Source organism: Acomys minous (genome assembly GCF_964271855.1).
Source record: "Acomys minous genome assembly, chromosome: 4".
Classification (NCBI taxonomy): Eukaryota; Metazoa; Chordata; class Mammalia; order Rodentia; family Muridae; genus Acomys; species Acomys minous.
The window spans coordinates 49,876,896-49,900,126 of record NC_140486.1 but is presented as its reverse complement, the minus strand read 5'-3'; the positions used below and the strand labels follow the sequence as shown (position 1 = coordinate 49,900,126).

The 23,231-nt window shown below is 49.0% G+C and overlaps 3 protein-coding genes across 6 annotated transcripts; 2 read left to right on the top strand and 1 right to left on the bottom strand.

The window, feature by feature from the left end:
- Positions 1–1,427: 1,427 nt before the first annotated feature.
- ECSCR (endothelial cell surface expressed chemotaxis and apoptosis regulator) lies at positions 1,428–11,405 on the bottom strand. Of its 4 annotated transcripts, XM_084779991.1 has the most exons (11): positions 11,250–11,405; positions 7,512–7,550; positions 7,144–7,188; positions 6,935–6,994; positions 6,212–6,349; positions 5,542–5,604; positions 4,289–4,402; positions 3,727–3,825; positions 3,487–3,523; positions 2,013–2,109; positions 1,428–1,768 (listed from the first exon to the last, which is right to left on the bottom strand). In XM_084779991.1, exons 1-11 carry the CDS (start codon positions 11,308–11,310, stop codon positions 1,760–1,762), a joined length of 762 nt encoding a protein of 253 aa, XP_084636117.1. In that variant the 5' UTR covers positions 11,311–11,405; the 3' UTR covers positions 1,428–1,759. The 4 variants fall into 4 exon arrangements, with proteins under 4 accessions (XP_084636117.1, XP_084636119.1, XP_084636118.1 ...); XM_084779993.1 differs by lacking the exon at positions 5,542–5,604; XM_084779992.1 differs by lacking the exon at positions 6,935–6,994.
- On the top strand, positions 4,737–5,200 carry LOC311596497 (large ribosomal subunit protein eL22-like). The gene has a single exon (XM_084779995.1). The coding sequence runs from the start codon at positions 4,841–4,843 to the stop codon at positions 5,120–5,122; it is 282 nt and encodes a 93-aa protein (XP_084636121.1). The 5' UTR covers positions 4,737–4,840; the 3' UTR covers positions 5,123–5,200.
- Positions 11,406–18,372: 6,967 nt separating the features above from the next.
- Positions 18,373–21,384, top strand: SMIM33 (small integral membrane protein 33). The gene is made up of 2 exons (XM_084779355.1): positions 18,373–18,435; positions 19,871–21,384. Exons 1-2 carry the CDS (start codon positions 18,427–18,429, stop codon positions 20,258–20,260), a joined length of 399 nt encoding a protein of 132 aa, XP_084635481.1. The 5' UTR covers positions 18,373–18,426; the 3' UTR covers positions 20,261–21,384.
- The last annotated feature ends 1,847 nt before the right edge of the window (positions 21,385–23,231 follow it).

Genomic DNA, 23,231 nt, shown 5'->3' with positions numbered 1-23,231 from the left:
TGCCACCAACAAATGTGCTAACATGAGAGGGAGAAAGAGTCCTCAGGGACCCCATCCCAACATAGGAACTATAGGCAACCAAGGGATGCTAGGAGTGGGAGAAATAACCTTCCCCAGGGATGGTTACTCAGTTCCGGTGGTCAGCTCTGAAATCACATACATACAAGCAACACTAAATGAAGTCATCTGGTTGTATTCATATACTTAGGCATTTATAGGCATCTAACAATAACACTTAGAGAAAAAAGATTTTGTGTGTATATAATATGTGTAGGCAGGAGGGTTTCTCTGTGTAGCCTTAGCTGTCCTGGACTCACTTTGTAGACCAGTCTGGCCTTGAACTCACAGTGATCCGCCTGACTCTGCTTCCCAAGTACTGGGATTAAAGGTGTGTACTTATTTTTTGTTTTGTTTTGTTTGTTTTGTTTTGTTTTTTTGAGACAGGGTCTCTCACTTATGCACCTGTGGCTCCTGGAACTAGCTTTGTAAAATAGACTGGCCTTAGGCTCACAGAGATCCACCTGCCTGTTTCCCAAGTGCTGGGATTAAAGGCATGTGTCACCACACCCCAAAATAATTTACTTTTATTTAGTGTTTAGTATTTTAGGCATTAGTGTTTTGCCTACAAGTAAGACTGTAAGAAGATATCAGAACCCTTGGAACTGGAGTTAAGACACTTGTGAGCTGCCATGTGGGTGCTGGGAACTGAATCCTGGTCCTTTGGAAGAGTAGCCCATGCTCTTAACCACTGAGCTGTCTCTTCAACCCCCTTAATTTTAATTTTTTTGTTTTGTTTTGTTTTGTTTTGGTTTGGTTTTTTGAGACAGGATCTCTCTGTGTAGCTTTGGCTGTCCTAGACTCGCTCTGTAGACCAGGCTGGCCTTGAACTCACAGCGATCCATTTGCTTCTACCTCCCCGGTGCTGAGATTAAAGACCTGTGCTTCCACACCTGGCCTTTAAAATAATTTTTTAAAAATTAAAATTAATACCGGGTGTGGTGGTGCACACCTTTAATCCCAGCACACACCACACACACACACAGACACACATACACAAGAAAATAATTAAATTCATAAATAAAGACAGGCAACAGGCAAACCTAGAAAAACTTCCCTCTTGTTCACACATTTTTCAGGGCTACCCATGGAGGCAGAGACACAGAGGCATGTTTGGCCTCAGAAAACCCAAGTTCAATTCCCAGTACCCACAGAACATCTCACAACCATCTGTAATTCCAGTTTTAGGGGATCTATGCCTTCTTCTAACCTCTGTGGGTTCCTGCATGCACACAGTACATATACCTACACACAGGCAGGCACACACACACACACACACACACACACACACACACACACACACACACACACGGAAGAACGGAAGGAAGGAAGGAAAGTAGATGAGAACATAAACCTTAAAAGAAATTGGATTACAGGCCAGAAAATAATTTTAATTCGAGTAGACTGGGCTAGTCTACCTCATTACTTCCTTAAGTCTTGTTCTATTGACTCATTCGTGAGTTTCTGAGGAGGAGCAAGAGCAGGGCAATTGCCTAGAGTGGCTTCCAAGTGGGAAGGAGTCTCTCTCGGGTGGGACATTGCTTCTGGATCTAGAGAATTTCATATCCTTTAGAGCTGGTAGCAGACACAAAGGCCAATAACTTCTATGTGGTCTGCTGCCTTTACCGATCACATCTTGTCTCTTCCTCATGGTTACCGGATGGCTGCGTCACAGTTGGACCCTGTTGACTCAAGGTCGCTTTTAAAGAATCTGAAAAGCACATTTGTATGAGGAAGGGTAAGCGTGGTGGGGGCCAGCTGGGAAAGCAGCAGCGGAAGAGCCTGCATCTTTGCTCATGACTTTAGCCTTTCTGGCTAAGGAACCAGAGCCTGAAAACAAGATTGAGAGGTGGGAGGGGAGGGGAGGGGAGGGGAGGGGAGGGGAGGGGAGGGGAGGGGAGGGGAGGAGTGCAGGTGGATGAATTTGGGGAAAGGAAAGAACAGCTACAATGTACCTTTTCCATTGAGGGGCAGCCTTTGCTATTATTCATGTTGATGTTCTTCATGGAGATGAGTGTGATGCTGTCTTTCTCTCCATTGGCTGTGGAACAGCTGGGAACGGAAGGAGTCAGGGTTATAGAGAGAGGACAGAGCAATGGGGCGTCAAGGCACCGTGGGGGCACTCATAATAATACGAGAATGTGCTCTGAGACTGGTAATTAAACCTGGTTTATTTTTGTTCTTTTCTAAGTTGGGTTGGTGGTATACAACTATAAGCCCAGCAGAGTTGGTGGTGTAGAACTATAAGCCCAGCAGGGTTGGTGGTATGCAACTATAAGCCCAGCAGAGTTGGTAGTGTGCAATTATAAACCCAACAGGGTTGGTAGTGTGCAACTATAAGCCCAGCAGGGTTGGTGTTGTGCAACTATAAGCCTAGCAGGATTGGTGGTGTACAGCTATAAGCCTAGCACTTGGTAGGCAAGACATAGAAAGATAGGGAGTTTAGTGTCATCCTCAGCTATATAGTGAGTTCAAAGGCAGCCTGAGTTCTGTGAGACCGTCTGTCAACAGAACATAACAAGACAAAGAAAAAAAAAACCTGTTTTTCTTATCTGGTTGTTTGATCTTGACCAAGTTATAACCTGTCATGCTTCAGCTTCCAAAGCATGTTTCATGCTTCAGGGGGAAAAATGCTGTAAAAATTTGAGATAATATCACAACTTGTATGCCATTGCATATGGTACAAGGTAGGTTTCGGTTTCCATTTTGGTTTTAGTTTTGGTTTCCCAAGACAGTTTCTCTGTGTATTCCTGGCTGTCCTGGAATTCACTGTGAGAACCAGGCTGGCCATGAACTCAGGAATCTGACTGCCTTCTGCTTCCCTAGTATAGGGATTAAAGGCAGGCACCACCGCCAGACATCAGAGTAGGGTTTTTGTTTTTTTCAAACAAGGTTTCTCTGTGTAACAGCTCTGGCTGTCCTAGAACTCATTCTGTAGGCCAGGCTGGCCTTGAACTCACAGAGATAGATCCACCTGTCTCTGCCTCCCAAATGCTGGGATTAAAAGTGTGTGCCATCACCAGCCCAGAGTAGGTTTTCGACAAGTTTCTCCAACTTAGAAGGGATGTATCTTATATCAGAATTTGCATTCTCATGCAGAGGAAACAGACGCAGAGCCCAGGTGCTAAGGAACCTCACATATCTCTGCTCCCCTAAGCCTGCCAGCCTGCCCCCAGCTTTAGTGAAGACCAGATGATTGTGGGACATATGTCTGCAAATGGTGTGGATGGGTGTGGTATGTGAAGGGGGGAAGCGTGTGTGTGTGTGTGTGTGTGTGTGTGTGTGTGTGTGTGTGTGTGTGTGTGTTCCTGTGTTCCTGTGTGTGCATGAATGTGCATGTACAGAAGGCAGAGAGAGTTGTTTTCTTCTTGGCATAGAGGGGTTTGGGATCAGATAAAAGATTCCTTTCATAAACATCTAAAGTCTTACCTTTCAGATAGCCCTGAGCTCCCTGGTTTCTGCGGATCTGTAAAATCCCAAGGACACAGATTAGGGTTCTACGCTCACATGTCCAGCCTTCCCATTAAAAAGCCCACACAAGCCCGCCTCCCCAGGTCACCAAGGGGCTCTTCTGTCCACTGCTTCACCCAGCCCAGCTGTCATCAGCCTGAGCCCCCTGCTCCTGCTCCCTCAGCACAAGGGTCAAGGAGCCCAGGTGGAGACAATCACCTTCAGAATCCTTGTTCTTCCGACACTTAAACCTGAGACTGACCACGCCGACTAGGACGATCACTACAACCACCAGGATGACAATGAAGCTGATAACACCTGAGCAGGGAAGAGACGGGGACAGGCAAGAAGAGAAGGGACAATAAGGATGAGTCTAGAGTTCCCTTCCCAGGTAAGTGCTAGTGTGTGTGTGTGTGTGTGTGTGTGTGTGTGTGTGTGTGTGTGTGTTTGTGTGTATGCACGCGCGCAATATATATTTGCTCTGAGAGTGAAGTGGATTCTGCTTCTCTTTTGGAAAAATGAGTAGTCTATTAGCTGGAACCCCTAACTATGGTGGTCTAGTTAGCCCAGCCCTATCATCCACAAGAATCTGGAGCCCAAGAGAGTAAAAAAGAGCTGGCCAGAAGGCCAGCGAAGACTTCTTTTATCAGGGCTTTACTCATCAGCGAGTCCATCCCAAATGATTGGTGAGATTTGAACTTGTGTTCCTAAACAGAGTCTAAGTGAGTCCTGAGGTGGAGTGAGTCCCGCCTCCTTCCCCATCCTCCCTGCCGTCTCTCACCAAAGGCAGCCACGGTTAGCACTGACTCTGATGTGGGGCTAGGCAGGATGGTCACAGCATCCCTTGTCAGCAGGCTGGTGGTTACTGGACTGGGAGTAGCATTCAGAGAGTCTCCTGAAACAGAGTGGGTATCGGTGCACCAGTGAAGGGGACAGGCAGGAACTGGCAAAGAGAATCAGCTTCTTTCCTGATGCCCTGAGATATAAGACCCTAGAGCGAGCTAACAGCCCATGGGAAAGGACTTCCTCTCTGCCACTGACGAGGCCCCTGAAGACAGAGGCTGGAGATCTTCCTTCTCTACGTTTAAGATGCTTCCCACCACCATGTGGTACCCAGAAGAAAGGATTTATGCTGCAGAAACAGGGAAACCATTTACATTCTGCCAACAGTTGAAGATGGGAGGAAAGAAGACATTGACCTAAAGAGCCAGGGTGCCGCCCTTTCTGCCTCCTCTGCCACCGTGAAAAAGCTTGTGGCGAAGGGGGGCAAAAAAAAAAAAAGCAAGTTTTGAAGTTCACCCTCAACTGCACCCATCCTGTAGAAGATGGAATCATGGATGCTGCCAACTTTGAGCAGTTCCTCCAGGAGAGAATCAAGGTCAACGGCAAAGCGGGGAACCTAGGCGGAGGGGTTGTGACCATCGAGCGGAGCAAGAGCAAGATCACTGTCACTTCTGAGGTGCCTTTCTCCAAAAGGTATTTGAAATATCTCACCAAAAAATATTTGAAGAAGAACAATCTTCGAGACTGGCTGCGCGTTGTTGCCAACAGCAAAGAGAGTTATGAATTGCGCTACTTCCAGATCAACCAGGATGAGGAGGAGGACGAGGATTGAGACACGTTGGTCTGGAGTATTTTGTATTAATTCATAAATAAAACTTAGGAACAAAAAAAAAAAAAAAAAAAAAAAAAGAGCCAGGGTGCCCCAGGTAAGGGGCAGAGATTTCCAGCCTTCTTAAAATGATATTGGGCTGGCTGAACGGCTCAACAGGCAAAGGTGCTTGCCACCAACGCTGGTTGCCTGGGCTCAGTCTCTATGAAATACATGATAGAAGGATAGAATCAATGTCCCGTTTCTCTTCCCTTACACAGGCCACATGCTTCACACCCATTTGCTGTCCTATCTCCTTCTCTATACTCACTTCCTGAATAAGCCTTAGAGTGTAAAACGTCCAAGGACCAGAAGATGATTCGAAAGAAACAGTTATAGACATGTGCACTGCTCCCTTTGCTGGGAACACACGTTGGACATACCTCCCCTGCTGCTGCTGCTGCCGCCACCGCCGCTGCTACTTTCTGGGGCCCCTGGGCCTGTACCTGAAGCAAATGGCCAAAATGGAGGGTCCCCATCCCTCTCAGCTTTTCCCAGCATCTATTTGGGAGCGCCCTTCCCTATTCATTCTTTTCTCAGCCCCAAATTCAGGATTATTCAACTTTCACTGTGACCAGGCCCAACTGCCTGTTTCTGCTTCTTCCCAAGGCTTTCTTGTAATTTCCCAAACTGAGGTACCACTGATGTAGCTTCTAGACTTAAGAACCTCCATTCCAAATGGGTGGTGGTGGCGTACACCTTTAATCCCAGCACTGAGGAGGCAGAGGCAGGTGGATCTCTGTGGGTTTCAGGCCAGCCTGGTCTACAGAGTGATTCCAGGATAGCCAAAGCTACACACAGAGAAACCTGTCTCAAAAAAAAAAGCACTCGGGAGGCAGAGGCAGGTGGATCTCTGTGAGTTTGAGGCTAGCCTGGTCTACAAAGCGAGTCCAGGATAGCCAAGGCTACACACAGAGACCCTGTCTTGAAAAACCAAAAGCAAACAAATAACCTCCACCCCAGCACTGAGGCTACCTGACTAAAGGAAGAAGGAGCCCACTGAAAGATAGCTAGGGTCCATCACTTCCTGCCTGCCTGCCCTGGGTTACTCACCAGGTCCCAGCGTGTGCTTCTGTGCCTGGAAGGACATCCGTGCAGGCAAAGAAAGGGAGTGATTACCCATGGTGCTTGACCTCGGCGTCACAGGCTGACTGGATACCAAGGAGCCTTGAGAAGCCTTCCGTAGACTTTCTGTGCATTAGGGAGCATACATGACCTGCTCTGAGAATCATCCAGAATACGTACAAGGAGGGCTCCTTACTTCACACTGTCCTGTCTTTCTGTTTCTTTTCTTGTGTGCGTGGTGCTGGTAATTGAACCCAAGCCTTCTTTTGCACTAGGCGAGCACCATAGCCCTGAGCTGCGGCCCCAGCCCTCCTCCTCGTCACTGCCTTCAGGCCCAGAGGGACCTGTCCTCCAGCTCAGCTCTGACCCTTGGTCTTTGCAGTCTGCCCTGCTGGGAACGCATCTTTCCCTCCTTCCACCCCCCCCCCCAGCCCCCCACAGTCTCCACTTGTTCATCTCACTCCTCCATGGGCACAGTTCTTGAGGCCACCGCCTGTGGGAAAGACGCATGGAGCTCTAGTCTGAAGTGGCTGACATTTGGGTGGGTCCTGTGATCCCCGTCCCTGCTGGCCTGCCTTGGAATCACCAGTGTGAGGCGCTGTTTGCCTGTCCCTCCTGCCACAGGTCTACATCCTCCAGCAGAGGCAAAACTGTGTCCCACTCCTCCTGGGCCCTCTCTGGGCACCATTTGCAGTCTCGAGGGCTGAGTACCTGGGGTAATGGTGCTAAGCAGGGACCTTGCACTGCCAGGCTCTAAGGAAGATTTGTCTCCTGCAAGGACAGAAGCAGATGAGGAGAGGAAGTGGGGCAGGATTGCTGATGCCCTACCCGCTGCTGCCCATCTGAGCACCCTAAGCAGTCCTGAATGGCTGGTGGGAGGGTAGAGGTAAGCTTCTCAGCAGTCGCACTCAGTCACTCACCTGAGCTGAGAGAAACTGGCTGGGGGCTCCGACTCCTGAAAGGCCCTGAAACACAGCATGTGAGGGATCTGGTACCCATGTCCTCCAATGGTCCTGTGCCCTTCTCTTCTTCTCTGATGCTAGTTTGTTGTTGTTGTTGTTGTTGTTGTTTACTTGTTTTGTTTTTCTCTTTCCCTTTCCTCCTCTACCTCTGACTATTCATCTCTTCCCTCTTCAAGGCACGTTAGACTAGACCAGTTGAATGGCCCCAGAGACCTCTGGCCCAAGCTCCCGTCACCTGCAGTCAGTGAAAAAGAGACCAGAGCTCCCTCCTCTAATGCCTTCCTAAGCTCTGAGGCACAGACGCTGGCGCGGGCACCAAATCTTACCCTGAGAGATCTGAGTCGTCGTAGGCTGAGAGCTGTAGCCTGTGAAAGAAAACAAAAAGCACGTAGGCTATGATGGCGCGGTGGCACATGCCTTGAATCCCAGCAGAGGTAGGCATAGCTCTTTGAGTCAAAGCCAGCCTGGTCTACATAGTGAGCTCCAGGACAGCCAGGGCTACTGTGGAGAGAGACCTTGTCTCAAAAACAAAAAGCAAACAAACAAACCACACCAGGCATGGTGGTACACACCTTTAGTCCCAGCACTCAGGTAGACAGAGGCAGGCTGATCTCTGAGTTCGAGACCAGCCTGGTCTACAAAGCGAGTCCAGGACAGTCAAGGGTACACAGAGAAACACAGAGAAAACAAAATTTAAAAAAAAAAAAAAAGCTGAGCAGAGCCCATGAGGGAAACTAGGCCCCCCATGCTAGAAGGTAGGCACACTTGGCAGAGGATTAAATGTTAAATGGCCTGTCACCATCACCTCGTGGCTCAGAGTCCCAGAGTCTTCTACTGTGTCTTCAATCATAGGTATCTCACCACCCTAACACAAGTCTAGGGATGGTTACTTAAACTAGTGACACATCTGGACAAATACCCAGAACTCTAGGTCTCTGGGCCTATATACTACTGACCCACTTGTTTCCCCCTGTGGTGGCTGCCATTTTGGCTCCAATCCAAGGGGAGGGGAGGGAAAGGGAAGGTAAATGAATCGGGGTTGGGTAGTGAATCTGTCTCTCCCTCCCTCCCTCCCTCCCTCCCTTCCTCCCTCCCTCCCTCCCTCCCTCCTGCCATCCATCCATCCCTCATTCCCTCTCTCTCTTTCCTTTCTCCCTCCCTCCCTTCCTCCCCCTCCCTCCCTCTGCCTCCCTCCCCCACCAGAGGCAGAGGCATGCACAGGAAACAAGTTCTGAGGTATGTCCAGAAGGAGAGGAAGCTCTGAGAACTGATTGGTTGGTTCGCTCTCACAGGCAGAGGCCCGTGAAGAAATGGTTGTTCTGGGCCAGATCCAGGGAGGAGGTTACCAGCAGCTACTAGTTGGAGCCCTTTGTTGGCTGTTCTGTTTGTACTCATGTGTCTGCGGGCCTCTGCGTGGATATGTGCATGCTTTAGTGGGGGGTGGGGGGTGGGACCTGGAAGGTCAGGTTATGTTTGCTCACTTTCCACAATGAAGTCATTCTCGAAACCCATGAACAATGTGAAAGGAAAACAACACAGGGAAATGGAGCCACCCATCTGGAGCCGCTCCCCTCCACACGGGCTAGATGAGGCTGCTGAGCTGACTCCGCCGGTTTCCTTGGCTTCTCTTCATTAGGGAAGCATCAGAACCAGGCCCCGGAAGGACCGAGGCAGCTAAATTTCAGGAATCCTGCCCCAGGCTGTGGCAGCCGGCTGGTTTGCTTGTTTTCCTTAAGGCCTTATGTTCCTCCACATCACGTGGGTAATGTGGAACCGTTTCCAAGCCAACGCTTACCCAACCCTGAGATCAGGATCTCTGACATCTCTGCTCAGCTGTGGGTAGAGATCCCAGAAGGAAGCAACAGGGTTCACAGGAACCCCAGGCTAGGGAAAATCCTTCCTAGCAAGGGATGAGCCTGGGCTAACCCTTTCCATCCAACACTTCTGAAGACAGTTGCTTCCTCTTCAAGCACATTATATATATATCATCTTGGTTCTGGGAAGACAGGAAGTCAGAGTGCACCTGCCTTTCTACATAGATCTAGAAAATGATCTACAAGTTTTTGACAAATTCCCAGGGCACAAGCGTCAAGCCTTAAAGGCCTGCACTCTATTTGCCACCTACCCGACTCCTCCCAATCCGTCACCTATAGTCTGCTGTGAGCAGAGGAGGACTTGAGGGGTGTGTTTCTGTAGGCCCAGTGCCTCTGACCAGGGGATTACAGACATCCAAAGAGCCATAGCCAAAGAATTTCTAATTTTCCTGACTCCACTTCCCAATCTCTACCTGCTTAATTAACTTCCTTCCAACCTAACCCCGCCCATGCCCCTGTTTTCCTCTGCAGCAGATTTTAGTGCTGAAAGGCATGGCTTTGCGGGGGCTGGGGATGTAGCTCAGTGGTGGAGCCTTTACCTAGCATGTGTCCTGGAATCAATTCCAGCACCACAAGGGGTGGGGCAGAAAGCAGGATTTGAAGATCTGGCTTCACTCGCTGTCTGAGTTGGACCTGGGTTCTCTGAAGTGTGGGAGGCTAGAGGTATAATTGTATATATGCCCTAGATTGGATGTTCAGCATCACACCACACACACACACACACACACACACACACACACACAGAGAGAGAGAGAGAGAGAGAGAGAGAGAGAGAGAGAGAGAGAGAGAGAGAGAACATACGAAGCCTACAGCCCCTGATAACCCTTGCTTAGTCGGTGCCAGACATTTAAAATTTTGCCCCATTCTCTTGATTTCTCCAAATCTAAAGACTGGCTGACTCTTTTTGTTTTGTTTTGTTTGAGACAGGGCTTCTCTGTGTTAGCCTTGGCTGTCCTGGACTCACTTTGTAAACCAGGCTGGCCTCGAACTCACAGCGATCCGCCTGCCTCTGCCTCCTGAGTGCTGGGATTAAAGGCGTGCGCCACCATGCCTGGCTGACTGGCTGACTCTTCTCATAGTCAAGCCCCTCTGTTGGCATGAATTTGCCCCCAGACAATGCCTCAGCCACCAAAATGAGACGGACAACTGCTTAGAGAGTTTGGGCAAGTCAGAGTGACAAGTCAGGGTGACAAGGAGTTAGAGAAAGCCTAGGCCAGCAACTGGAAGGACTGTGCATTTGGAAGGCCTGTGGACACCCTCAGAAATCCCCCCACCTTAAGCTCTGACTCTCCCCTGTGGGGGCTGATGGGTAGGAAGGGCTACCATCGTTGACCCCAGCCCATGGGCTTCTAGAGAAGTGTTCTGCTTTGGCAGGAGGCAATGTTTTCTGGAACACAGGCCTTTTCACCTAAGCACCCTGGCCCATCTTCCTGCTGCTTGGAGTACAGCCTGGGACATCCTCCACAAAGGATGGGGGGTGGGGGGCAGGGGTTAGTGACAAAGGGAAGTTGCTGCCTTGTGAATCAGAACATCCTGGACTTCTCATGGTTCCCAGCAGTGACTCCCTAATTAGAGACTCCTGCCTCAAGACCCCACTCCTGACACTGCCAGCGATATCTGAGAAGCATTATTTCAATCACCTCACTGGAGGCCATCGTGTCCAGCCCCTGGGCTGTGTATATCCTCCTCAGTAAAGACTTCTTTGTGTTTAATCAGAAGCCCTCTTGCTGTGATTTGAGATTAAAGTCAGCATTCAAAATTCACAGGTTGTAATTTTTCACAGGTAAGGAGAAAAGGTCACCCATAAAGCCCAAGGAACAGAGACCATTTTGTGTTAGAATCTTCCAGAGTGACTATGGTGCCCAGATTACTGGAGAGTGTTGACAGGGCAGCTACACGCTTCTGCCTGCCTGCATACCCCATAGAAGGAACTTTCCAGGTTCTGTTATGTATCAAGCCAGCCACTTCCCACCTTTTAGGGGGCCAGACTCTATGGGGGAACCCAAAGAAACATCATAACTGAGCCTAATGGTGTCTGTTTACCAGGTTGGCGGTTCCCATCCTCTATGCCAGCCGATCCCTGTTCACGGAAAGGTTCTGGAATTTCCCTTTTTCAGGCAGAGCCCTGGATGAGAACATGTGGTGAGGGGGGGGGCAGGTTTCTGGATAAAAGTGGCAAGTACCTCTTACCTTGGAGCAGGAGTAAACCGAGGATTGCAGAACCCAGTCGCATGGCTCCGTTGGTCCCCATATCAGCTGGGTGTGTAGCCAGCAGGCTCCTCAGCGTATTTCTCTGTCCATAGTGGAAAAGAGAGAGGGAATGCTGGGCCGAGATGGGGGGGAGGGGGGGGCGGGGGCAGGGGCGGGGGCTGGCTCTCCAGGAGCTTCCTGTCAAAGAATAGAAGGAAACAGATTGGAGCTTGCTCCAGGGGCCCCAGTTCAGCACGCAGCCCAGATGAGGATATAAGCCTGAGCAGCCCAGGCAGTGAGCACTGGCTAGGGCCTCTTTGGCCGCTCTGGGTTCTGTGCGCAATGACCAATGGTGGCAGTCTGCCCCCAACACTACCTTCCTCTCTGTGGGATCCCTCAGGTCCCTCCCTGCAGCACCTGCTCTTCCCCCAAGCTACTGATCCACACACATTTTCCTCTCTAAGGACCCAGCTCCAAGCCCTACCCACCAGCTGCCCATGCCCTGTAGACTATGAATTCCCCACATTCCTCCCCCCACTCAGGGCTCTCTGTCCAAACGGGACTTCCAGCATCGTTTGGGGAGACCTTACAAGCAAGTTCGTTATTCCTAATAGACAAACAAGAGGTGGGCTGGGCAAAGAGCTCAGTGGGTAAAGAACCAGCCCTGCAAGCATGAGACCCTAAATTCCATCCCAACACCCTCATTAAAAAAAAAAAGCCGAGCAGTGGTGGCGCACACCTTTAATCCCAGCACTCGGGAGGCAGAGGCAGGTGGATCGCTGTGAGTTCGAGGCCAGCCTGGTCTACAAAGTGAGTCTAGGACAGCCAAGGCTACACAGAGAAACCCTGTCTCGAAAACCAAACCAAACCAAACAAACAAGTGACAGCTCCTGAGGAACAATACTTGAGGGTGATTTTTGGCCTTTGTACTGACATTTGCACTGGCACACCCACACACAGGCACAGGCACCCACACACACATACACAGACGCGTGTGCATGCCCTTGCCTCCCTAGTCCCCTGAGGTTAGATGGTCCCTGTGTTTGAACAATATCCCGTCCTTACCTGCCATAGAATGCTCTGTGTCCTCACTTTCTCCTGAAGGCTGCGAGCCAACAGTATTCCTACACAAAGCCCACCACACAGCAAGGCCCCAGCACAGACTTAGTGAAGTAAATCTAAACCACTCAAGAGTATGAGAAAAAAATGAAGAATAGAGATATCAGATATATAATACTATGTCCATTTGTTTGTTCATGGTTTTTCTTCCTGTCATTTTCTTTTTGTTTGTTTGTTTGTTTGTTTGTTTTTTGAGACAGAGTTTCTCCGTGTAGCCTTGGCTATCCTGGACTCGTTTTGTAGAACAGGCTGGCCTCAAACTCACAGAGATCCACCTGCCTCTGCCTCCCGAGTGCTGGGACTAAAGGCGTGTGCCACCATGGCGCAGCCTGTTTATGGTTTTTCTAGACCGAGTTTTTCTCTGTGTAGCCCTGACTGCCTTGGAACTCATTTTGTAGCCCGAGATTAGATCTGTCCACTTCAGACCTGCCAGCCTCTGCCTCCCGAGTGCTGGGATTAAAGGTGTGCAACCTCATGCCCTCCCTGCCTATTGATTGGCTGGTCGATTGGTGGATTAGTTTTAGGTAGGCCCTGGGGTCCTTCAGGCTGGTCTGTAACTCACTGTTGAGATAATGCTGCCCAAGAGCTCTTAACCCTCCTCCCTCCGTTTCCCAAGTACTGAGATTACATGTGTTGGTCATGATTCCTGGCTTTCTTATGTATTTGTTTCATAATGTTGGAACTCAGGGACATGTACAAGAGAGGAAGCATACTTCCACTGCAAAATAAATAAATAAATAAATAAATAAATAAGTAAGTAAAATAAACTTTGGGGGGAGTTTTGTTTGTTTTTCTTTCTTTTTTTTGTTTTTTTGGGTTTTATTTTGTTTTGTTTTTTTGTTTGTTTGTTTGTTTGTTTTTTGGTTTTTTTTGAGACAGGGTTTCTCTGTGTAGCCTTGGCTGTCCTGGACTCACTTTGTAGACCAGGCTGGCCTCGAACTCACAGTGATCCGCCTGCCTCTGCCTCCCAAGTACTGGGATTAAAGGCGTGCGCCACGATGCCTGGCTTTTTTTTTTTTTTTTTTTTTTTTTGGTTTTTTGAGACAAGGTCTCTCTGTGTTAGCCTTGGCCATCCTGGAGTTACTTTGTAGACCAGGCTGGCCTCGAACTCACAGCGATCCGCCTGCCTCTGCTTCGTGAGTGCTAGGATTAAAGGATTATACCACCATGCCCAGCAAGATTTTATTTTTATTGATATGTATTTGTGTGTGTGTGTGTGTGTGTGTGTGTGTGTGTGTGTGTGTGTGTGTAAGCATATGCCACATGTATATGGGTGTCCACAGAAGCCAGTAACAGGTGTCACCTTCCCTGGGCTAGAGTCACTGGTAGTTGAGAGCTACCTGATGTGAACCAAACTCAGATCCTCTGGAAGGGCAGCAAGTGCTCCTAACTGATGAACATTCTCTCAAACCTCTGGTTTTCGTTTTGTTTTGTTTGTTTTTTAGGGTTTATGTTTGTTTGTTTTGTTTGTTTGTTTGCTTTTGGATTTAGGGTTTTTTGTTTTGGAGTTTTTGTTTTGTTTTGTTTTCTAGACAAGGTTTCTCTGTGTAGCCCTGAGTGGCCTGCACTTGCTTTGTCGAGCAGGTTGGCCTTTAACTCACAGAAATCCTCCTGACTTTGCCTCCCTGAGTGCTGAGATTACAGGCCTGTGCCACCACGCCTGGTTGTTTTTTGAGAATTTCACACTCTGTGTGAATACTGTGTTTACAACCTTCCTGCCCTTTCCTCTTTCTCCAAGTTCCTCTTGTTTTTCCCCAACTTTTTCTCAAATTCATGACCTTCTCCCTCCCCCCCAAGACAGGGTTTCTCTATGTCACCCTGGCTGTCTTGGACTCACTTTATAGACCAGGCTGGCCTCGAACTCACAGCGATCCATCTGCCTCTGCCTCCCGAGTGCTGGGATTAAAGGCATGTGCCACCACGCCTGGCTTCATAACCTTTTCTCTAAATATAATTGTTACTTTATATGCATTTGTAGTTTTGTTTATTTTATCTTGTTTTAAGACAAACTCTTACCCTATAGCGTCAAACCCCCTGTCTCAGGTGAAGTTTGACAATATTGGCAACAGGTATTTGGGAAATCGCTCAGTGGGAACCAGAGTTTAAAACCCCCAAACCCACACAAAGCTGGGGTGCGGTGGTGCGGTTCTATAGGCCCAGTGCACCTAGGTGAGATAGGAAGCAGAGACAGGAGAGTCCCTGGGAACGATCAGCTCAGCCGGGTTGGTGTGTGCAGCAGCAAACCACAGAGACTGCCTCAAACAAAGTGGGAGGGGAACAGACACCCAAGGTTGTCCTCAACACCCACACACATGCCATGTCACAAGCATGTCCACACTCACACACATGAACAAGCACGCACGCAGATGTCCACGGGACTCATATGCACACAGATATACAAAGAAAACCAAATATTGCTGAGTGGCGCACGCCTTTAATCCCAGGACTCCGGAGGCAGAGGCAGGTGGATCACTGTGAGCTCGAGGCCAGCCTGGTCTACAAAGTGAGTCTAGGATAGCCAAGGCTACACAGAGAGACCCTGTCTCAAAAAACAAATAAACAAACAAACAAAAGAAAATCAAATATTAGTAACAAGTGAGAAACACCTCATGTAGAGTTGGGGGGAGGGGCGGGGGCGGCAGGGGAAGGCTATTCCAGTCTTAGGAGCTGAATAATGCATTCCAGGAAAGGGTGACACCAACCTAAGGAGACCAGATGATTAATTAAGGCTTAGACAGCAAGGTGAGAGGGGCGTGGGAAAGTGATGGAGAAGCCTGGGGACATGCTTTGGTTCCAGAAAGTCCTCATTTCCTCTCCCGAGCTCAGAAGAGAAAGTCTTGACTTGGAGAACAGTCCGGATCCCAGCTGGCTGAGATCCAAGAGGACCAAAGTGGGAGGGAGGCAGAACCTTCAATTACCAGGGGGAATGATCAATAGAGATTCCACAGCCCACCAGCAAGAGGCCTCAGATAATCTGAGGGTCAGGTCAATAGCCCTGGGCTCAGTGGGCGTGACAGGGTATAGGAAGCTTGGCCAAGAACAGGAAGCCATAAAGCTTTAAGGCACTAGGTGAGGGGTCTTCTGGGAGTCTACTAGTCGCCACATGAATAGAGAGAAGCCAGTATGCATCCAGGGCAGGCTGAGAAGTGGATAGCTAGTTGGGACCAAAAATTATCTTGAAAAAGCTAGGCCAGGAGGAATAGTGCAAACCTGTAATCCCAGTACTCTGGAGACCGAGTAAGGAGAATATTGAGTTTGAGGTTGGAGTCGAACTACATAATGACACATCTTAAGCAAAACACAAACAGCCGGTGTGGTGGCACACACCTTTAATCCCAGAGTTTAAGAGGCAGAGGCAGGGGGATCTCTGAGTTCCAGACCAGCCTGGTCTACAGAGTAAGTTCTAGGACAGTCAGAGAGCCAGGGCCACACAGAGTAACCCTGTCTCAAAACACAACAAAAAACAAAAAACAAACAAAACAAAACAACCCAGAGAAAAAAACTCTTGTTTTTCATAAGGATATAAATCAGAGTTCTATAGGTGTTTGGTTATCATGAGATTTAAAAAAATGTGTGGTGAGGTAAGAATATATATACATACATACATACATACATACATACATACATACATACATACATACACACACACATATATGTATATACACACACACACATATATATACATACATATTACATATTTTAAAACATTTATTTTAGGTGTGTACTAGGAGAGCATACATTCCACAGTGTGTGTGTGTGTGTGTGTGTGTGTGTGTGTGTGTGTGTGTGTGTGAGATTCAGAGGACAATTTGTATGAGTCAAGTCTTTCCTTCCACCATGGAGATCCTGGAGATCTGGAAACTCAGGACATCAGTGTTGGCAGCAAGTGCTTTTACCAGATGAGCCATCTTGTCAGCCTAGGATTTCTAGTTTGCTGCTAACATTTTAGGTCTTTATTCTCAACACAGAGAAAGAAGAAATCTTTACAGTAGAGTGTAGAATTCATCCCCACTACCTCCACCTTGAAAAAAAAAAGCCTACAATGATAGATACACCAGCTACCCTGAGCCAATGTTTATACACCTGTACAATGTATTAAAATGTTGCACTGGGGGCCTGGAGAGATGGCTCAGAGGTTAAGAGCACTGGCTGCTCTTTCAAAGGTCCTGAGTTCAATTCCCAGCAACCACATGGTGGCTCACAACCATCTATAATGAGATGTAATGCCTTCTTCTGGCCTGCAGGTATACATGCCGGCAAAATACTGTATAAATAAGTAAATAAATAATTTTTTAAAAAGTAAACATATTGTATTAAAAAATAAAATAAAATGCTGCACATGACCTACATCTATAATCTCAGGACTCTGGAGACAGAGGCAGGAGGATAAGGATTTCCAGGATAGGGAGGGGAAGATACATTATGTTCCATTTGTATATACAATGACAATGGGTCAGTTAAAAATAGGGGCTGAAGCTGGGCATGGTGACACATTCCTTAAGTCCCAGTTCTGGGGAGGCAGAAGCAGATGGATCACTATGAGTTTGAGGCCAGCCTGGTCTATATAGCGAGTTTCAGGACAGCCAGAGCTACATAAAGAGAACCTGTCTCTGATAGTAATAATAATAATAATAATAATAATAATAATAATAATAATAATAATGTTTAGCAGGTAAATGTTCTTTTACTGCACAAGCCTGGTGATGTGGGTTTGATCCTCAGAATCATCATAAAGGTTGTCCTCTGCCGTCCACATACCTGCATGGCACAAGCACCCCCTACATATCACGCATGTATACATACCTTTGACCTTTTCCAAAGAACCTTTGAGGTTCTTTAATGCTTATACCTCCCTTCCAACCCACCTACCCTAGATAGGATAGAAAAGAGGTTAATGGGAACAGGAGAAGTAGACCTTTTTGGACTCAGTTCCTGGGAGCGATTCCCCTGGCGTGGTCGGCAGGGTTTCAGCAGACCAGCGATTCAACCAAAGCTGCTGCTGGAACCTGGAACAGCAGCTGGAACCCGGAGCCCTGAAGCCTTCGCTGGAGCATTCTCTCTTGGAGCCTCTCAAAATGGAGCAATGAACAGCCAAACAATACCAAGGCCCAAGAAGCCCCGCCTCCTGTTTTTGTCTCATGTAAGATGTGTTTCAGCTGGCAAAAACCAAGCCCCCGAACTAGGTGGTTCATTTTCTAGTGCATAAACATCACCTGTTCTCTCACAAATCTGTTCCCCATCCCACATTTGGGATCAAAACAAAAACAGTGGTGGCATACACCTTTAATCCCAGCACTTGGGAGGCAGAGGCAGGCAGATCGCTGTCAGTTCCAGGCCATCCTGATCTTCAAAGCGTGTCCAGGACAGTCAAGGATACACAGAGAAACCCTGTCTCAAAAAACCAAAATAAAAATAAAAATAAAAACAAACAAACAAACCAAAACACTTGTGCATCCACTACACTTACCCATTCACACAATAATAAATTATTTTTTAAATTAAAATGAAAATTAATTTAGTTCTTAGTATTTTAGAAATAAATGTTGTAAATCAAAAATGGATTGACGAATCTGTTGGGCTATAGAGATTTAGCGGCATTATATTCAATATATTATATGGAGTATATGATCTACACTCTGTAGTGCTTCAGCTATTACATACAACAAAAAAAGAGCAAAAGATTATAGCTTCAGGAAATGGGAGGGAGTAAGAGAGTGGGCGGGCCCTAGGGAGGGAGTAGGTGTCCCCCACGCATCTAGAATCTGTTGGACAAGGAGTGGGCAGGGCAACTTGGGTTCCTAAGCTGCAGGGGGTGTGAAAGGAAGTACCTAGAAGAAGGGTCAAGGTACTCTCAGAGCTGAGGGCTGGCCCAGGGTAGCCCAGATGTTCCCGGAAGTGCAAGCGCGGGAAAGAACAGTGAGGGTGTGTGCAGAGGGTGTGTGTCCAGGAGCCCAGCAGACGTGGCAGCTCCGGGTAGGGGCTGGACTAGGGCAGTGAGCTCTCTTCCTTTGCCCAGCTGGTATCGAGTCCCAAGAGAACTCTGCGCCAGCCTCGGACAATGCACCAGGTAGACCTTTGGCTTACCCCTTCCTGCCGGGCTGGCCTGACTCTCTACAGGGGCGTTAGACCTTTCCCAACCTAAGCTTCCTTTTCCCTCTGTACACCCAGAGCTGCTCTCCCACCCCAGCCAGGAGCCCCGTGACAGCCTCCCTGCCCCCAACACACACACACACACACACACACACACACACACACACACACACACTGCCTCAGCCCTGCATGGGCAGCAGTATTGAGATAGGATCTTGGGACAATGTGACTAAGGGACTAAAGGAAATAGTTTTGTCTTATCAGTTTCTCTTGGCTCCAATTGCCTTCCTCAGAGTGGGCCAGGCTGAGGGCTCAGATTAGAGAGGCCCCCAATTCTCAGGGTACTGTGGCATGATGATGCCTGGACAGAGGGAGGCCACCTCACTAATTCTGATCTTATCTTCCCTCACTGAAATCTCTTATCCCCACTCAACACCTAGCAAGGTAGGGACATACTAATGACGTGGGTTTTGGCCTCAGCTTTCAGTAGAAAAGCCCAGAGATCCTGGCCAGGGTAGACTGGTGCAGGATCTGTTTAACCCATCCTGGGCATAGCCAGGAATCTACACCAGACACCAGCCCTACCTACGCCTCTGGAATTTGGCCCCAAGACCTGGAGGGGAATGGGGCATACTTATCACACACCAAATTTCTGGGGTCTGTGTCTCTGTTCCTATCCCCTGTCCAGGGTGCTACCTTTCTGATTCAGGTGACTTTACAGTACAGGAGCCTCTGAGACCAGACAATTACTCCCCTTCTCCAGAACATCTCAGAGCAGTGGCTGCCCGCTGCCCAGGATGTGGGGCAGCAGCCCAGAGAGTGCTCAGATTTCCAGTGCAACACAGGGTCTCTCTGTGACTCTTGCTGGAGACCTGGGAAGAGGTAGTGCTGACAGGGGTCTTTGGGGACAAAGACCAGGCTATAAGAAAGCTCCTCAAACCCGGTGTGGTGGCTCACGCCTTTAATCCCAGCACTTGGGAGGCAGAGGCAGGCGGATTGCTGTGAGTTCGAGGCAAAGAGAGTCCAGGACAGCCAGGTCTCATATAGAGAAACCCTGTCTTTAAAAAAAAAAAAAAAAACACAACTCCCCTTTTTGTCATTTCTGAATGACTTTAACTACCTATCCTCCTGGGAGCTTTGTTTTCCTGTTACTGTCCTCATCTTCATTTCTGTCTCTGACTGTGATCTCTCTTTCCTCCCCACCCCCATAGCTCCCACTGTCTTTGCCTTTCAGTTTGCTATTATGAGTGTGTCTCACCGTCCTCTCTTTCTCTCTACCCACTCTCTATTTACTACTGTCTCTGGGGCTTTCTGTCTCTCAGATCCCTTCCTCTCCTTTGGCCTTTTTTTTGGGGGGGGGGTATGTCCATGCCCACGTCAACTTCTCTCTGTCATCTCTCCTCTTCCCCCAGGATGGCCACTATTCTCAGCCTTCTCCATTTGTGAATGGTTCATTGGAACAGGAGCCTCAAAGGCAGCCCCCAGAGATGCTAGGTGAGGTCAGGGGACTGCCTCCAGGGGACGGGCTGCCACTACTGACTTTCATCATCGTTGCCTTCGTCCTACTGGCCATCTGCATTGTGCTGGCAGTTCACTTTGGGCCTGCGTTGCACCAGGGCCACGCCACTCTCCTCCCAGAGCCACCAGCCCTTAAGCCAGAGAATGGCATTTACCTCATCCACTGGCGGCTGCTGGGCCTGCAGGACAGCCACAGAGAAACCCAGCGGGGACTTGCTATGCCTCACTCTGGCCCAACCCTAGATGGGCACAGGGCCAGCATTGATGAAGTCACATATCTGTAGGAGGATGATTTGGAGTTAGCCTGACTGGTCTCGGGACAAGAAACTGCGCTGAGAAGTGAATTGGAGCCTGGGTGTCAGAGCTACAGACCTCCTGGACTCTGGACCCGGCTGGAGCTGTGCTCAGATGTTTAACAAGAAAGCTTCATAAGTGACTGTGAAACGCCACCTGAGGACCTTGCCTAGAGACTTGGTGCCGAGGCCACCCTTACAAAGCTCCCCTCCGGGAACACCGGAACCTCCTCAGAGTTCCTGTTCCCTTCTTGTACCTCTGATCTCCGGCCCTCTTGGAGTACAGGGAAGATCCCATCCCTGAGCAGGAACGTCAGAGGTCTACTGAGAAGACCTTCACACATCGGCTGAGGCAGAGAGAACTGGAGCGAGGAGCTGTGGGGTGTCACTCTGACACACTGGGTGCTCTGGAAAGGAGGCCCTTCTGTTGCCTCTCTGCCTTTGCAGGGCACCTTTGGCTGCCAGGCCTTGGCCTTGTTGATAACTTCCAAAGCTCCTGGAATCTGTAATCTCCACTTAGAGTTTCAAGATTGGCTTTGAGCGTCCCCAGCTCTGTCTTGACACCCTCGGATCTGACGGTGGAGTGAGGGGGCTCTTATTACATCTTATTTTCTGTGTGAGGGTAGGCCTGTTGGAACAAGCCTAAAATGTCCTGCAAATTACTTCCAGATCCCGCCAGTGGGAAAACAGGAAAAGAAAAGGAGTGTCATGGAATTTGTGTGGGTGATGGGGGAAGTATGGGGGACCCCATCCCTGCAGGAAAGTAGTGTAGTTCAATCTGTGGTTAGGAGAACAAAGCTGGAAAGGCACCCCTTTCCCTGAACCCCACTCATATGCAGTCAAAAACATACAAAATAAGCCATACAAACTGGGCACTGTGATACAGTCTTTTAATCGTATCACTTGAGAGATAGAGGCAGAAAATCAGAAGTTCAAGGTTATCCTCAGTGATACAGCAAGTTTGAGGGCTGGCCTAGATTACGTGATGCCCTGTTTATTAAGAAAAGGGGGCCAGGCCGGGTGTGGTGGCACACGCCTTTAATCCCAGCACTTGGGAGGCAGAGGCAGATGGATCTCTGTGAGTTTGAGGCCAGCCTGGTCCACAAAGCAAGTCCAGGACAGCCAAGGCTACACAGAAAAACTGTCTCAAAAAAAAAAAGAAAGAAAGAAAGAAGAAAAGAAAAGAAAAGGGGGAGGGTGCTGGAAAGATGGCTCAGAGGTTAAGAGCACTGACTGCTCTTCCAGAGGTCCTGAGTTCAATTCCCAGCAACCACATGGTGGCTCACAACCATCTATAATGTGATCTAACGCCCTCTTCTGACTTGCAGGCATAAATGCAGGCAGAATACTGTATACGTAATAAATACATAAAAAAAAAAAAAAGAATATTTCTGGGGGCAGTGGTGGTGCATGCCCTTAATTCCAGCACTTGAGAGGCAGAGACAAGAGGATCGTTGTGAGTTCGAGGCCAGCCTGGTCTACAAAGCGAGTTCAGGACAGCCAAGGCTACACAGAGAAACCCTGTCTTGGGGGGGGGGGAGAATATTTCTAAGAAAAAAGGGAGGCTCACCTACAGCAGTTGGGAGCCCTGAACTCAAGGTCTTAAGAGTGGGCGAGCTAGTCCTGCCCCTTACCCACTGCAGCATATGGGAAAGTGGGCCCTGCCCCTCACCTGGGCAGCACAGTAGAGTTGGTCCTGGGGGAGATGAGTGTGGGAGAACTGCCCCCACCACTCGTCTGCTGTGAAATGGAGTGGGCACAGGGGTGATGCCCTCCCCTCCTTGCCCCTCTCCTCCTGCGGCAGTCAAGAGAGCTGGCCCTGAGATCATGAGAATGGAAGAGCTATCCCTGACCCTTACTGGCTGTAGCACCTGAGAGAGTGGACACCAGACCTGCAGTGGACAGCACAGTGGAGCTGGCTCTGGAGGCATAGGTGTGGGTGAGCCGACCCAAGGGCATGACTTCAGAGAGCTGACCCTGCCTCCTGCCAAGGGTGGCATTTAGTGGCTCAGCCAGAATGATCCTGAAAAGCTCACCCTAGTGGTGTGGATAAGGGAGAGCCAGTAATCTGACCAGCTCAGTTATCACCCAAACCCAGATCTAGTGCTTTGAGTTGCCCCTCCCCAAAATCCACACAATCTGCAAAAGGGCCGGTCCTGCTGATCCAAAGCTGCGGGATCTCCAGGACAACAACAGGATAACCGGGAGGAGTCCCAGTGAGAACGCAGCGTCACAGAAGCCAGAGATCTCGAACCAGAACAATGACTTATTGCAATGAACATTCATAAGTGAAGATGAAGGGACAAAAGGAGCATAGTGTGGGACACTCTGTGACACACACCACAGCTTCCATGATGAGATATTTTCTACATTTTGTTTTGTTTTGTTTGTTTGAGTGTTTCTTACTTGGGGGAGGAGGTTGCAAGGGCAGAAGGCACATATGAGGCAATGGGAAGATGCGTGTGACTGGGGTGCATGATGTGACACTCACAAAGAATCAATGAAAGTTTTAAAAAGCCGAATGTGGTGGCACACGCCTTTAATCCCAGCTCTCAGGGGGGGTGGTGCAGAGGCAGGTGGATCGCTGTGAGTTCGAGGCCAGCCTGGTCTACAAAGCGAGCCCAGGACAGCCAAGGCTGACACAGAGAGACCCTGTCTCAGAAAAAAAAAAAAGATAGCTCTAGTGCTTGACCTTTGGGGAACTCTTTATACCGCACCCTACTCCCACCCCCGCCCCAGACAGGCTTTCTCTGTGTAGCCTTGGCTGCCCTAGACTCCCTTCATAGACCAGGTTGGCCTTGAACTCACAGAGATCCACCTGCCTCTCCCTCCTGAGTGCTGGGACTACGGGCATGCGCCACCACACCTGACTCCCTTGGGGAACCATTAAGGATAAGTGAGCCTTAAGGCCCTGGCATCCCACAGAAAGAGAGAGGCTGGAAATCAGGGAAGTGAGGGGGGG